The 12,500-nt window shown below is 38.6% G+C and overlaps 2 protein-coding genes across 15 annotated transcripts in view; one reads left to right on the forward strand and one right to left on the reverse strand.

Moving 5' to 3' along the window:
• The window catches only part of LOC138024689 (uncharacterized), a 49,094-nt gene that overhangs the window by 19,241 nt on the left and 17,353 nt on the right, over positions 1–12,500 (reverse strand). For 6 of the 8 annotated variants that reach the window (XM_068871906.1, XM_068871904.1, XM_068871907.1 and 3 more), the window contains 6 exons: positions 9,447–9,559; positions 8,245–8,313; positions 4,989–5,129; positions 3,168–3,199; positions 2,383–2,477; positions 854–971 (listed from right to left, as the gene is read on the reverse strand). In XM_068871906.1, the coding sequence (XP_068728007.1) occupies positions 854–971; positions 2,383–2,477; positions 3,168–3,199; positions 4,989–5,129; positions 8,245–8,313; positions 9,447–9,559 (568 nt within the window). Of the gene's footprint in view, positions 1–853; positions 972–2,382; positions 2,478–3,167; positions 3,200–4,988; positions 5,130–5,197; positions 5,336–7,602; positions 7,755–8,244; positions 8,314–9,446; positions 9,560–12,500 lie in introns of those variants that run through there. The other 2 variants (XM_068871909.1, XM_068871910.1) reach the window with 2 other exon arrangements.
• Positions 5,535–12,500, forward strand: part of LOC138024696 (uncharacterized) — a 94,987-nt gene continuing 88,021 nt past the window's right edge. For 6 of the 7 annotated variants that reach the window (XR_011127052.1, XR_011127054.1, XR_011127055.1 and 3 more), the window contains exons 1-2: positions 5,535–5,673; positions 7,589–7,769. Coding sequence is in view for 1 of the 7 variants with exons in the window: in XM_068871918.1 (XP_068728019.1) it covers positions 7,767–7,769; positions 11,991–12,036 (49 nt within the window). In the remaining 6 variants the exon portion in view is untranslated. Of the gene's footprint in view, positions 5,674–7,588; positions 7,770–11,990; positions 12,037–12,500 lie in introns of all 7 variants that reach the window. The other variant, XM_068871918.1, reaches the window with a different exon arrangement.

Below are 12,500 nucleotides of genomic sequence, written 5' to 3' on the forward strand. Positions count from 1 at the left end.
CACAGTCTGATGATCAGGCCTCGCAGTTGTTCAAAAGATGGACAACACTATCAACCGGACAAACCACCATTCAGCAGACAACCATTAGCAAAACCAATTCAGTTATCCACCGGACAGTAATTAATCCATCCAGCAGACAGTGCCATCCACCCCCCCGAACAATCGGGGCGAGGTGTACGAAATCATAACTATAATTCAAATTAATTCAAATTAACAACAAATTTACTTCACTGTGACAGTCATTATCCACGGTATTTTTTTAACAATCTTTGAAGATGGAATTGGTTTAGGAGGTCTTTAATTTCAACAAAGATCCAAGTGTGAACTGTGATCCTCAAATATGTCTTGCCAAGATCATTAACTTCTCACCATTGAAGGATCATTAAGGATATTTGGGAAACTAATCGATTCTCAAACTTATTTTAACCACAAGTTATGTATCGCCCTTTCATCCACTCTAGACTTTCATGATCTTCACCAGGTCTTTGAAGATCTTGAAGATCAGTAAGGCTCTTCATTGGGGATCCACAAAGTCATAAACCATCAACTGTATCATGTTGAGTGCTCTACTGATAATCCAGGTGACACTTTGAAAAGCTGGTTTTTTTAAATAAATATTTTATTAACATTTTGAAGAAAAATTGACCAATCATACAAAGACTAGAAAGCTGATGTTTGAAGAGCTGGACCCTTTGTAAGAGAACAAAATCAAATACTGACAAAAGCTGTGAGTTACAATACGTTGAGGCTAAATTAAGTTCGCTCAATCACCTGCAAGAATGGCTCAAAAATCTTAACTTTCATCAAACGAATTTTCATGCAGTACTGAATTTTGCTGTCACTTCCAACTCACTTGACGTTCCATTGGCCGTACTCATTGTCCCAGCCATATGATGGAAAGTTTTCTGGCTTTCCCAAGCTCACAGACTGTTCCTCTATTTCGATCATGGGGTTGGTCAACACCGGAACGCCTAATATTGGCACAATATTTTACAAAAGGCTTTTTGTGTACACACTTGAGAATCCTTGGAGAAAGGTAGGATAATTGCACACACACACACAATAGAGTTTGCAGAAACAATTACGTAACATTGCAAATATAAAAAAGGATAGGAAGTGAAAATTGAAGGATGTTCCAGTCAATTAAGAGGTGATGAACTTGAACGCTTTTTCTTCCTATGAAAATGTACTTCAACTGAGCAGTCAATTCATGTGACTGTCTTCTTTACAAAGCTTCTTTTCTTTGAAGGATGGGTATTATCGGATGTTGGCATGTTAAGGGCCTACTCCACATTCTATATACCCAGGCTAAGGAACCGATCATATCATGTATTATGTCAGGGGGGTGGTTTTCAAAAAGTGTAGTGTATCAAAACTGTAATTGCCAATTAGACAAAATAATTTTGTATTAAAGGTAGACCTCCCCCCACCCAGCCAGTTCCTCAGTTGTCACTGAATGCAACTGATCAAGGTTATCATAGCCATTCTTGACAAAATTCATTGTATACTCCAGCAAATCAATTTCTTTCAACCACAATGCAAACTATTGTTCAGCTTTCTTCCCTCTATTCCTTGAGGCCACGATCTGATGCATTTCACAATTGCCACTCAGTCGAAAAGAAGCCATTGGACAAGCTGTCATGGCAGCGAGACTGTAGTGGTGATTTCTGATCTGATACAGTGGGCTCAAACATTATCATTCCGGAATAAGGATATGATTTTGCCGGTCTTCAAAAACGTTTCTACCCCTACCTCACCGAGGATTTTCCCTGCTATTGAAAGGAAATGAGGATATCCTTCCAAATATTAAAATATGTTTTAACAGCCCTCTTTCCCCCCCCCCCCCCCCAAAAAAAAAAAAATTAAAATTCTAGCCCTCTTCCACCAAAACCACCACCCCACTGGATGTTATAACAAATTGTCCCTAAGGATAGTCCTCCAAATGAAATATTAACGCTCCCCATGATCTTACATGTATGTAACACTGTGTGGGTTAATTCTAAATGTGGATAATAATTAATTATTAATTTTGTCCAGAGACATGACAATGAGGCAAACTGACTGAAAAATGTCACAGAGCGGCCTCCACGCCTTCTCAACAATTTGACATCACATGGTCAGAACAGCTTAGAGTGCCAATGGTCACGACATGTTCCTCTTGCCTTATTTCTGAAGTACCACACAATACCAACACTAATAATAATTTATTATACTAACACAACACTAATCCTAATTTTAACCCCAAGCTACAGAATACAAATTATATTATTCCAGGATGCAGTTCTTGTATCATTAATTTACATAAGCAACGTACAATAAATTTTAACAGCCCTCATGGGTTCCCTGCCATGAAATTACTCCCATATAGTGACAAAAATGTACCTGTTGTCAAAGGCCCATACTTCCAGCCTTCTGGCTTGGTGACAAGATCCAGTGGCAACTGACGAATCAGAACAGATGATGTCTCGAAGTGGACCCTGCAGTTGTTGAAGAACAACAAAAATAACATGTACTGATAATTTCATAGAAAATCAGGGATGATGAATGGTGAAATCCGAGACTTGCCGTGACGCTGAGACTCTTGTTTGTGAATCCGAGACTGAGACCAAAACATGCAAGACTTCACACCGAAATAAATGCAATATAAACAAGACTTTTAGACTCTTTGCAAAGACTGCCAAGAATTTTGAGATCGGATGAAATGTTTGCAAGTGCCAAGATTTTGGAAGTACCAATTTCACCACCCCTAAAAATCATGTATAACAGCTGGAACAAGCAAAGAAACGGCAGGTACAAAGCACAGGTCACGGGTCATCGTTTTACCAATACAGAAAGAACCCTAAACATTCAATTTTAAAGCTAACCTTAAGCCTAATTAGGCCTAAATAAAAGATTTTTGGCCTAATGTTAGTATGGGTAAATGGTTAATTTCTGTATTGGCAAAACAATGACCTGTGATTTGTGATCTGTGTTTTGTACCTGCCGGGCCAAAGAAATGAATCCATTCTAAGCTCAGTAAGAACCAGTTAGATGAGTGATACACTGAAGAGCAATCTTTGCATGAACAAGAAGACCATGGCTGCCATAACTTGACAAAGTTGAATTACTTGTCTAAAGTACATGTAACTCAATACCAGTACCTTTTAATACATTAAGGCAGCACTTACCTTTCATGTTCAAAGCCCATAAAAACAGCCCACTGAAATAAAGGAGAGAAAATCGATAGTTATAACTAGCACTTGGGATAACTCAGAGGAAAACATTTGGCCAGAGTACTGCACTCTCAACTTCACGAATATTAATTATTATTATTATTATTATTATTATTATTATTATTATTATCATTATTATCATTATTATTATTATTATTATTATTTATAAAATTATGCAAAAATCAATAAATTGATTTGTTATATATAGAAATACATTGTACATCGCACAATACATCCATGGATAATACTAGGTAAGACAAATTGGTTACAAACTCTTCTTTTGGAAAAAGTGTCATTCATGTCCAGTTTTAACCACAGTTTGTTGTAGACATCTCCTTAGGCCGAGTCATTCTTGATCATCATCATTATCATCGTCACAGAGTTCTCAATTGAACCCATAACCCATAACACCTGTCGCAGGTGTCACTATTACAGTGCCACCTATAAACAAAGCTTTTTTACAAATTATCCACCAATCATGGTATGCAAATTTCACTGACAGTCACGCCTACTTTCAAAGTTTGTACAGTTGTTATTTCAACACTGTTGCATGGGTTGTTGAGTTGACGTATTTACACATAGTTGTCAAAAGTGAAAGTTTGTTGGGTGACCACAGTAAGGCATGCACTGTAAGTGTTATGGCTATAAAACGGCCTTGATCAGTATTTAAAGTAGATCATTGAGTCAATCGCTGGGTCTTGACAAACTGCGACCAGTTAGCCATGCAAGTGTCGTATATTTAAGTCTAAGCACAAAATTTCAAATAGCGCTGATAAACAGTACTTAAAGTGCATATGACACAAAATTTTTTATTAGCTTGTTTAAAAAAAGCTTTCAAAATGATGAAGAACGGCGTTTATTTTATTGTAATAGCTCAGCTGGTTGCCGCGTTATTCAAGATTTTGATTTATGCAAATTGGACAACTTGTGACGTCACATAGTGGACACTAAATGATGTAAAATCACAAAAAATGGAATATCTCTGAGAACGTTTTCTGTATAGAACTGAAACCTTTTACAGTTCATTTACTCATTACAAAGTTCCACGATATGGCCCACTGTGACATTTCCATAGCAATGCAATGGGCTCCAGGCCCTCTCCATCCAAAGGGCAAAATCAGAGTTTCTCTCCCCAATAAGGGTTATTTGCTCTTGATGTTCATTCAGTGGGTGTGAGCGAATATGAACATTACACAGCTAGAGCACAAGAAGTCCGTTAAACTCTGGAGCAACAAAGAAGACATTTTTCATTTCGGGAAGGTCTGGTAAGGAGTATGTTGCTATGGTGACATCATAATCACTATCACAATGTGTAGTTTTGGCAGCACATCAACCCTGCAAAATTTCAACCCTGCACTTAGTATTTGCAAAGATATTACATATTTTGTGATTTTACATAATTTTGTGTCCACTATGTGACGTCACAAGTCCCCTAATTTGCATAAATCAAAATCTTGAATAATTCGGCAACCAAGAGCGCTATTACAAGAAAGTAAACGCCATTCTTCATCATATGGAAAGCTCTTTCGAACAAGCTAATAAAAAATTTTGTGTCATATGCACTTTAAGTCTAAGCACCAATTCAAAACGATTAGCTTTGGATAACTGCATGGTTCGCATGCTGTCACTCGCATAGCTCGCTGGCTTGCATATTGTACAACCTCCAATCACTTGCAGTGTTATGGCTGAAAATAGCATGGCACCAGATGTTTAAAATTCTAAATTTGAGAACCCTGTCATCATCATCATAATCATCATCATCGTCATCGTCATTACCCATATGCTCTCCTGAGTTACAGGTAAGTCCAAGGGAGTATTGTCAATGACATCCAGCATGGCTTGACGCACTTTCCGTCGATATTCTGCTACTTCCCAGACCTTTGGCCACACAAAGCTACCACCCATCCTATAGTTTTCCTGAAACCAAAATCAAAACAAAGATCAAATAAAGCACACTATGAAAAGAGGTCGTTGCAGGCTCTCACCTTTAAATTGCCTGTTTTTCAAGTAGAACAGAAAAGAATTTGCTGAATAAAATGCACTTTATTCCAATATGGCTGCCATTTTAGTATTCATTTGATCCCTGCAAATTGGGTCTTTTGGCCTCGTTTTCAAACATAAAATTCAAAAGAATATTTAACCTTGAAACGAGGCCAAAAGGGCCAATTTGCGATTAAACAAAAGAATACTAAAATGTCGGCCATTTTGGAATAAGGTGAATAAATTCTTGTAGAGAGAAAGAAACATTTTCGTAGTCTATACACGAGGTACTTAGGGTCTTGCACACTTCGATACAGCATACATAACGTACAAATAAGAATTTCTCGTAAAGACGGCGCACTGCATAACAAAAAGAACTCACGTGGCTCACTTGAGCATCTTATAGCTCAGTGCGAGGCTCTGCAGAATGTTTGCTCTTACATTTATCTTCCAAAGGAAACCTTCTTTCTTGGAATATATTGTAAGTAATAGTTGGCTTTCCGTGTACATAATGTTCGACATGCCACTGTGTCACACTACATAGCCGTGAATTTAATAGCTCTGACAGCATACTATTATAATATCTTGACAGCTGTTACAATACCCATTGCCATGGCCCGGTTTTTTCGCTAAATGATATTCGAAGTAACTGGTTGTTACGCTTCGTTGGAAAACGCGATAGCTGCCACAAAGTTTTCATATCTTTGCAATTTGTTTAGTCTTATGCCTCGATCAAATCGAAACTTCAACCCCGGGGGGGAGTGGGGGGGGGGGGAGGGGTACTCCCTTATATGGGCTATAAAGGGTAGGGTTTTTCAGCCGTTTTGGTCATAAATAGGGTATCGATTTTGGCCAATTTTCCGCCATTTTGGTCTTAAATAGGGTATCTATTTTTGCACTCTAGTCTTGAATTCGTTTTTTATTTAGAAGCTACTTCTTTATCATGTAACCTACCAAATAAAAGCAGATAAACATTGCCTTTAACATTGGTCTGAAATAATTATAAGGCAGGTCTGCACCAGGGTATTGATTTAAGGGTCAGGTCATAAATTGGGTATCAAATTTTTGGTCAGGTCATAAATAGGGTAGGAAAAATTGCAGATTTTGGTCATAAATAGGGTTAGGGTTTTGGGAAGCAGGCTGCACACCCCTACCCAATTTTTCTGGGAGTATTAGTACAGATATATTAGGGGAAAATCTGAAAATTTGATCCAAAAATGTTTCATGACGTCTATTTAGCAAAAAAAGTGCAAATTACTTCAAGAATTGCGAGCACTTTATGACCACAAAGGCAGACCGGAAACAGGTTTTCTTGGCCAAAGCGAAGCTGGAGGCTGTCTCTTGAAAGTCCCGAAACTTTGCAGGCCATTTTCGGGTGTCACAATTCTTTTTGTATCTCAAGAACGGAGAGGATTTAATTCGTCAAACTTCAATTATTTTTATTTTTGTTACCTTGAAAACATGTTAAAAGATCAGCTTTCCAAAACAAAAAAGGACTTTCGAGAAACCGGCCCCTGGAACGTGTTTTCTACACAAGGACCCAGTCCCACTCTGTCAAGGCTAGTGTTACAAGCCCCCGCAAAATTAATGAATTGTTACTGCCCTGTACCCCGAACAAATGCATTAAACATGTAGTTACAAAAGCGTAATTCTACGGCTATGTTCCTGTGACTATGTCTGGGAGTCAGGGGTAGGGTGCCATGGTTTCACTTGACTAGTGCATAACTGGCGACACATCGGTCATTGGCCTTAAACCTAAATTTCATAATTATTTAACCCATTGACTCCTGGGAGTGAACTGGGGGTGTCCTAGGACGTTTGAAGATTCAATGGGTTAAGGATGGTTCCTACTAATTCAATTTATTTTTGCCCTGGCTTATGATTATGCAGAAAATGTAGATCTTAATAAGTGTTACTGAAATGCAAAAAGAAAATTGGGGGTAACCACGCATTTTTCAAAGATAATTGATGAATAATATTTGTAAAGAGCTGTAAAATGCAAAGCAATGTATGGCATTCTTTCCCAAATTGAAGCTTAATTATCTCTCATAAATGCATGGCTACCAAGAGTACTTACTAAGGTCTACTTTCTCCAGATAGTTTTAAACCGCGCAAAAATATCCCTGTATTGGTAAGCATCACCGATAGGAAACTCAAGTATCTCGAGATGCGCAGAACGTATGCGCAATAACAATAGTACCATAGGCACCATCCTTAAGCAGTCCCTTCCATGATTTATAACCACCGACCCCCAAGTGGTGGTGTCCTAGGGGTTTTGAGGTATCAATGGGTTAAATGCTACAATTTTCCCAGACTTTTGTCTATATAATAATTTAAGTAGGGTTATCTATCAATATTGAATATTCAATTTCTGGTGGTTTTATCTTTACCTTCAGGTGGCAAAAAATACCTTGAATGCACAAATGTGGGTCTTGGTGAAGAACATATAACCTGGACTGCCGACCATATGGCTCAGTCCAGAGTACACTGGAGTTTCATGTGGGAGGTCGCGGGTTCGAACCCCGGCTGACTGAGGAGAAAGTGCTTCCTTTGCAGTTCCATCTACAAAATTTAATGGTAAGACTTTCAAGTCTTCTTGGATAAGAACTATAAACCATAGGCCCATCTCACATTACTTATTTGTACATAACTCTGTGGGACGTTAAAGAACCCACACACTGTTTGAGAAGAGTAGGGGACGCACACCCTATTGAGAGTGAGTGTAAAATTACAGCAGGTCTACATCAGGCCCAGTTGTTCAAACGATGGATAGTGCTACATGTATCCGCCAGATAAATCACTATCCGGTGGATAAATAATAGGGAAATCAATTGCACTATCCAGTGGATAGCATTATCCACCTTTTGAACAACTGGGGCCAGCTGTATAGTGCAGCGAATACTAACCTGCTTCAACAAATAAAAGAAACAAACAATATTTATTTCTTATTTTATTGGTTTGCATTGATGCAAAGACATCATCAAGTCCCTGAACCACAACTAATTGAAATAGCAAGACATTGTGCTACTGTAGCACCTGTAAGCTAACTCACCGTATCATCCCAGGACATTTCATCAACACCAGTCTCAAACAATGTCTCAAAGTCAAAATTTATCCTCTCCTTGTCAGCAAAAATGAAAGTAGAGTAACCAAGAAACAAATTAACTTCAGTTAATAACAATCATAAAATCTTATTAGAAATATTTAACTTTAAGCCAACAACCTTAACAGCATTCTGGCATCACACTTTTATTGGTAATAATTTTGAACAAGAGCTCCCCAAACTGACTTTTGGCTGATTGTCGATAAACTGTTGGAAATCAGAAATCGATTACAAATTTTCCATTGTTTACGCCTGACAGACTGATTCACCAACCATCCCGATAGCTCTCTTGCCGTACAAATTGACCTTGCATTTCCCTTAGTTTCTGTTTCGCCTGGTACACTACTGTGTCCGCCATTATCAAATGGCCTAATCACGACGTCTTTTCATATTCAGTACTGATTTGTAACCTCCCTGCTTCAACATCGATTGTATCATGGAAAAGCTGCTTCGTTTGTAAACGGCCATTCCTCTACTATTGGTAGGGCCTTGGACAAATTGAATTCCACGTACAACTGTATGCAAGTTAACAGCGAGGGCAGTTGTAGTGTCAACTATTACTAAATTTACTCATAGGCCATTTATTTATATTTTACGTCGTTCCTGGCACAGTTCATTCTGGTTAAATGCAATGCATTTTGGTTAGCTGACAGGATACAGACAGACCAATTCAACTGTACAAAATAGCCCAGTATCACTCCACATACATTCAGTAGATGAAACACTATTCAACATTGAGAAATGACCGTTTTGATGTCCACTGTTGAAGACCCTTGAACACTTTTTTCAATCAATGTACTGTATTTTCTCAGCAATCAGTGGTGTGGAAAGCCTTTTCAAATTGCCCTATAATGTCACCCCAAGTGAGGAGAACATTTTCCACAAGATGTGTTTAACTGACTAGAATGAAGGGTCTTATCTTTTGTTTTGCTGTTGTTGTTGTTGTTGTTGTTGGATTTTCATAGTTTTGCCAAGTGAACACTGAAGTTCCGTTTATTTTTTGAAACGTTTCTGGCTTTTTCTCTTCTCTTGGCTTGACACTTAAAACACTAGCACTTGTACAGTTCAAGAAACTTGATTGCAACAATTTTAACTATCAAGATGCACTGTTTCTTCTTGCGTTAAAACGTAATATTACGTTAATAGCATACCTTCAGCAGTCCAGCTAGCACAAGTTTATTGACATAGACAGCGGCAGTGTGACCAAAATAGAATATGAGAGGAAGACGCAGACGATCAGGGCATTTATAAAATGATGATTCATCTGAAAGAAAAATAAAAAATATATAAAGCTCCTGAGTTATTTATTCTTACAATAATTTAACCTGGCTTGAGCCTGCGATCCAATCGAAAAACAGTACTTGGTCAGCGGTCGAGTCTAAAAAACAGCTGACCTCAATGAACTCTAAAATTGAGCCCGCGATATGGTCTCGTGTTACTGGTCAGCGGATACCTTGTTTTGACAGCTGTCACTTAACGTTTACATGAATGTCCAATATCAAAGACGTTCCCGCCGAAAAACGAGGGTGTCACATTGGCATACGTACGGTCAACAAAACCAAATGGTGCCCCGCGCGCGCGGAGCTACGCTATTAACAACCATGTTTAGTAATTGGGTCCTGAAAAATAAGTTTACCTGCCTTACCTACTATGGGAGCATGCATTTCAGGGTATGGAAAAGAACCCATACATTGTTCATAGCGAGTAGAAAATGATAGCTCATTGTATCAGATTTGAAGCCTTCAGAGATTCATGTGGTTAGTCAGGGATCCCTGTAATAACATATTCATGTACTGGCGATATAAATCTCAAGCTGTGTCCCTGTGTGTGGGTTTACCTGATTGAAGCCTCCGTAGCTATAATTTAATCGCTTGTTAATGGAGGGCGGCGAAGGTTGTACACTGAATGGTAGATTACATACTGTCTGTTGACCCCTGAACCAGTCTCAATGAGGTGTAAAATCACCAGGCAAGGGGATATTCGGTTTTTAAGTGGACATAGGTGTTAATAAAATTAATGATCCAGTGACAAGATGAATGCAGAGGGACGGCACAACTCACTGAACTCAATGAACATGATGGATAAACCTTTAATTGGTGCCGAGTGTATTTAGCACTGGTAGCTAATTAGGGACTCTGTGCAGCAATCATTGGTTTTTTAGGAGAGGGAAAGGCCGTTTTGTTTTAGTGGCGAGGAGTGTGCTTTTATACATGTACAATACTTTCGGATATCAACTTTTCTGTTACAAATCCTTTTAGTACTGCAAAATATTCCAGTTAGAAACAGGGTTTTTTGGGTTCGGTCCATGACAAGGCGCAGCTAGCAAATCAAATCTCGTCATAATGCTACCTACAGATATGTCTAACAGGTGCGTCATCCCCACTTGATAAGGCCCTAGATCTGTACGACGGGGACGGCATCAGAACCTGGAAATCAATTTGTCCCAGGTGCAACATATGCGAGGACTCTCCTTTTCCCGCCGTCGTTGCTTCCTTTTTATTTTATTTCCATTTTTTGTTTTGTTTGTATGAGTAGCTCTAGTTAATATTTTTCATTTAAGAGGAATCCACTGTAATAGACCATTTTCGAATTCTCAGGGCTGGACTGGATCTATCATGAAATGGAGGCTAATGCGGGCAAATCTTTTGAAATGCAAATTAATTTGCCAGCATAAGCCTCCATTTCATGCTAGATCCAGTCCTTGGCCTATTGGCTAGGCTGTAGTGGTGTCCCTGCTTAATAATCCTATGTTTACAAATATTGTATTCAAATTAGGTTTAGCTAAATAAATAAATAAATAAGTAAATGCGTTCTACACCTTGTCCACTTCGCTTGGTTTCCAGCTATTTTCATCCTTATAAGCAATATTTCGAGTGAGCTTTTGTCGTGTATTGAATGGAATTTTGCGTGCAATATCTTCACATTTTTTCAGTGAGATAAGGGTGCAAAAATTTTATACCCCCAAACAGAATTAAAAATTCAGTGTGTTAACCAAAATTCTGAAGCAATTTCGCCTTCTTTCCAATCTTGACGAGTGTACGTGATGGCAATAGTCACTCACCAATACTCGTTGTCACGTCTGAAAGTCGCTACCACTAATAATCTTGTTATTATGGTTAGGTAAAGGCAGAATTTTATTGTCGCTAGAAAAAGTGCTTTATAACTTTGACAGTGGGTATCTGCACTGCACGTGCCGATTTTATTCATTTCGTAGTCTTGTGTTGGAATACAAGGGAATTTAAGAAACGACGACGGCTACGACTACGACAGCACCACAAAGCAATAATATCATTGGTTAAAAGAGCATAAGTAATCGTGCTGCACGTGCAGCACGGGTTTTAGCAAGTATGTTTGCGGTCCTCTGCATAACGACGACGTGAAATCACCAAATTTGAAGTTTTGACGACAACGTAAGTATGCAACAGAGAATCCTTCATTCTCTATTTTAACTTTGAAACCGCTCGCACCGATTTATTTTTAGGACACTTTGCCCACATTGTACGACGCGAACTAGACTGAATAATCGCGAAAGACTTATTATAGAGCCAAGTTATATTTTGAGGTGGTTTTCGTCGACCATCGCCGTCATAGATCTTAAATTCCCTACATACGAGACCGTAACGGTCATAAAGTGGCCGACATTTAAGGACGATACGTACTAATTCAATATATTTGTGCGGTTTTTGAATATGCAGGAAAAGCAGATCTCAAGAAGTGAAATTCAAAAAGGAAAAATTGGGGGTAAGCACGCATTTTACCAAGATAATTAATCACCAATATTTGTAAAGAGCTTTAAATTACAAAGGAATGTTGGGGCGTTCTTTTCGAAATTGAAGCTTAATTCTCTCTGAAAAAGGCATGGTTACCCCCAACTTTCTTTTCGGATACCAAGAAAAATTTCTAAGTTCTGCTTTCTCCGCATAGTTTTAAACCGCGCAAAAATATCCTTGTATTAGTGAGCACCATCTACAGGAAATCCGAGTATCTCGAGATGCGCAGAAAAAGTATGCGCAATGACAATAGTTGGGACCGTCCTTGACAACTGTTCACCGAAGTGGAGGTGGCTAGTGGTGGATATTTACTGAATTCCGCGTACATCTGTATGTGACTTAACAGCAAGGGCAGCTGTAGTGTCAACTATTACTAATTTACTTACAAGCCGTTTATTTATATTTTACGTTGTTTGTGGCGCAGTGCATTCTGGT

Source organism: Montipora capricornis, chromosome 11 (assembly GCF_036669925.1).
Source record: "Montipora capricornis isolate CH-2021 chromosome 11, ASM3666992v2, whole genome shotgun sequence".
NCBI lineage: Eukaryota > Metazoa > Cnidaria > Anthozoa > Scleractinia > Acroporidae > Montipora > Montipora capricornis.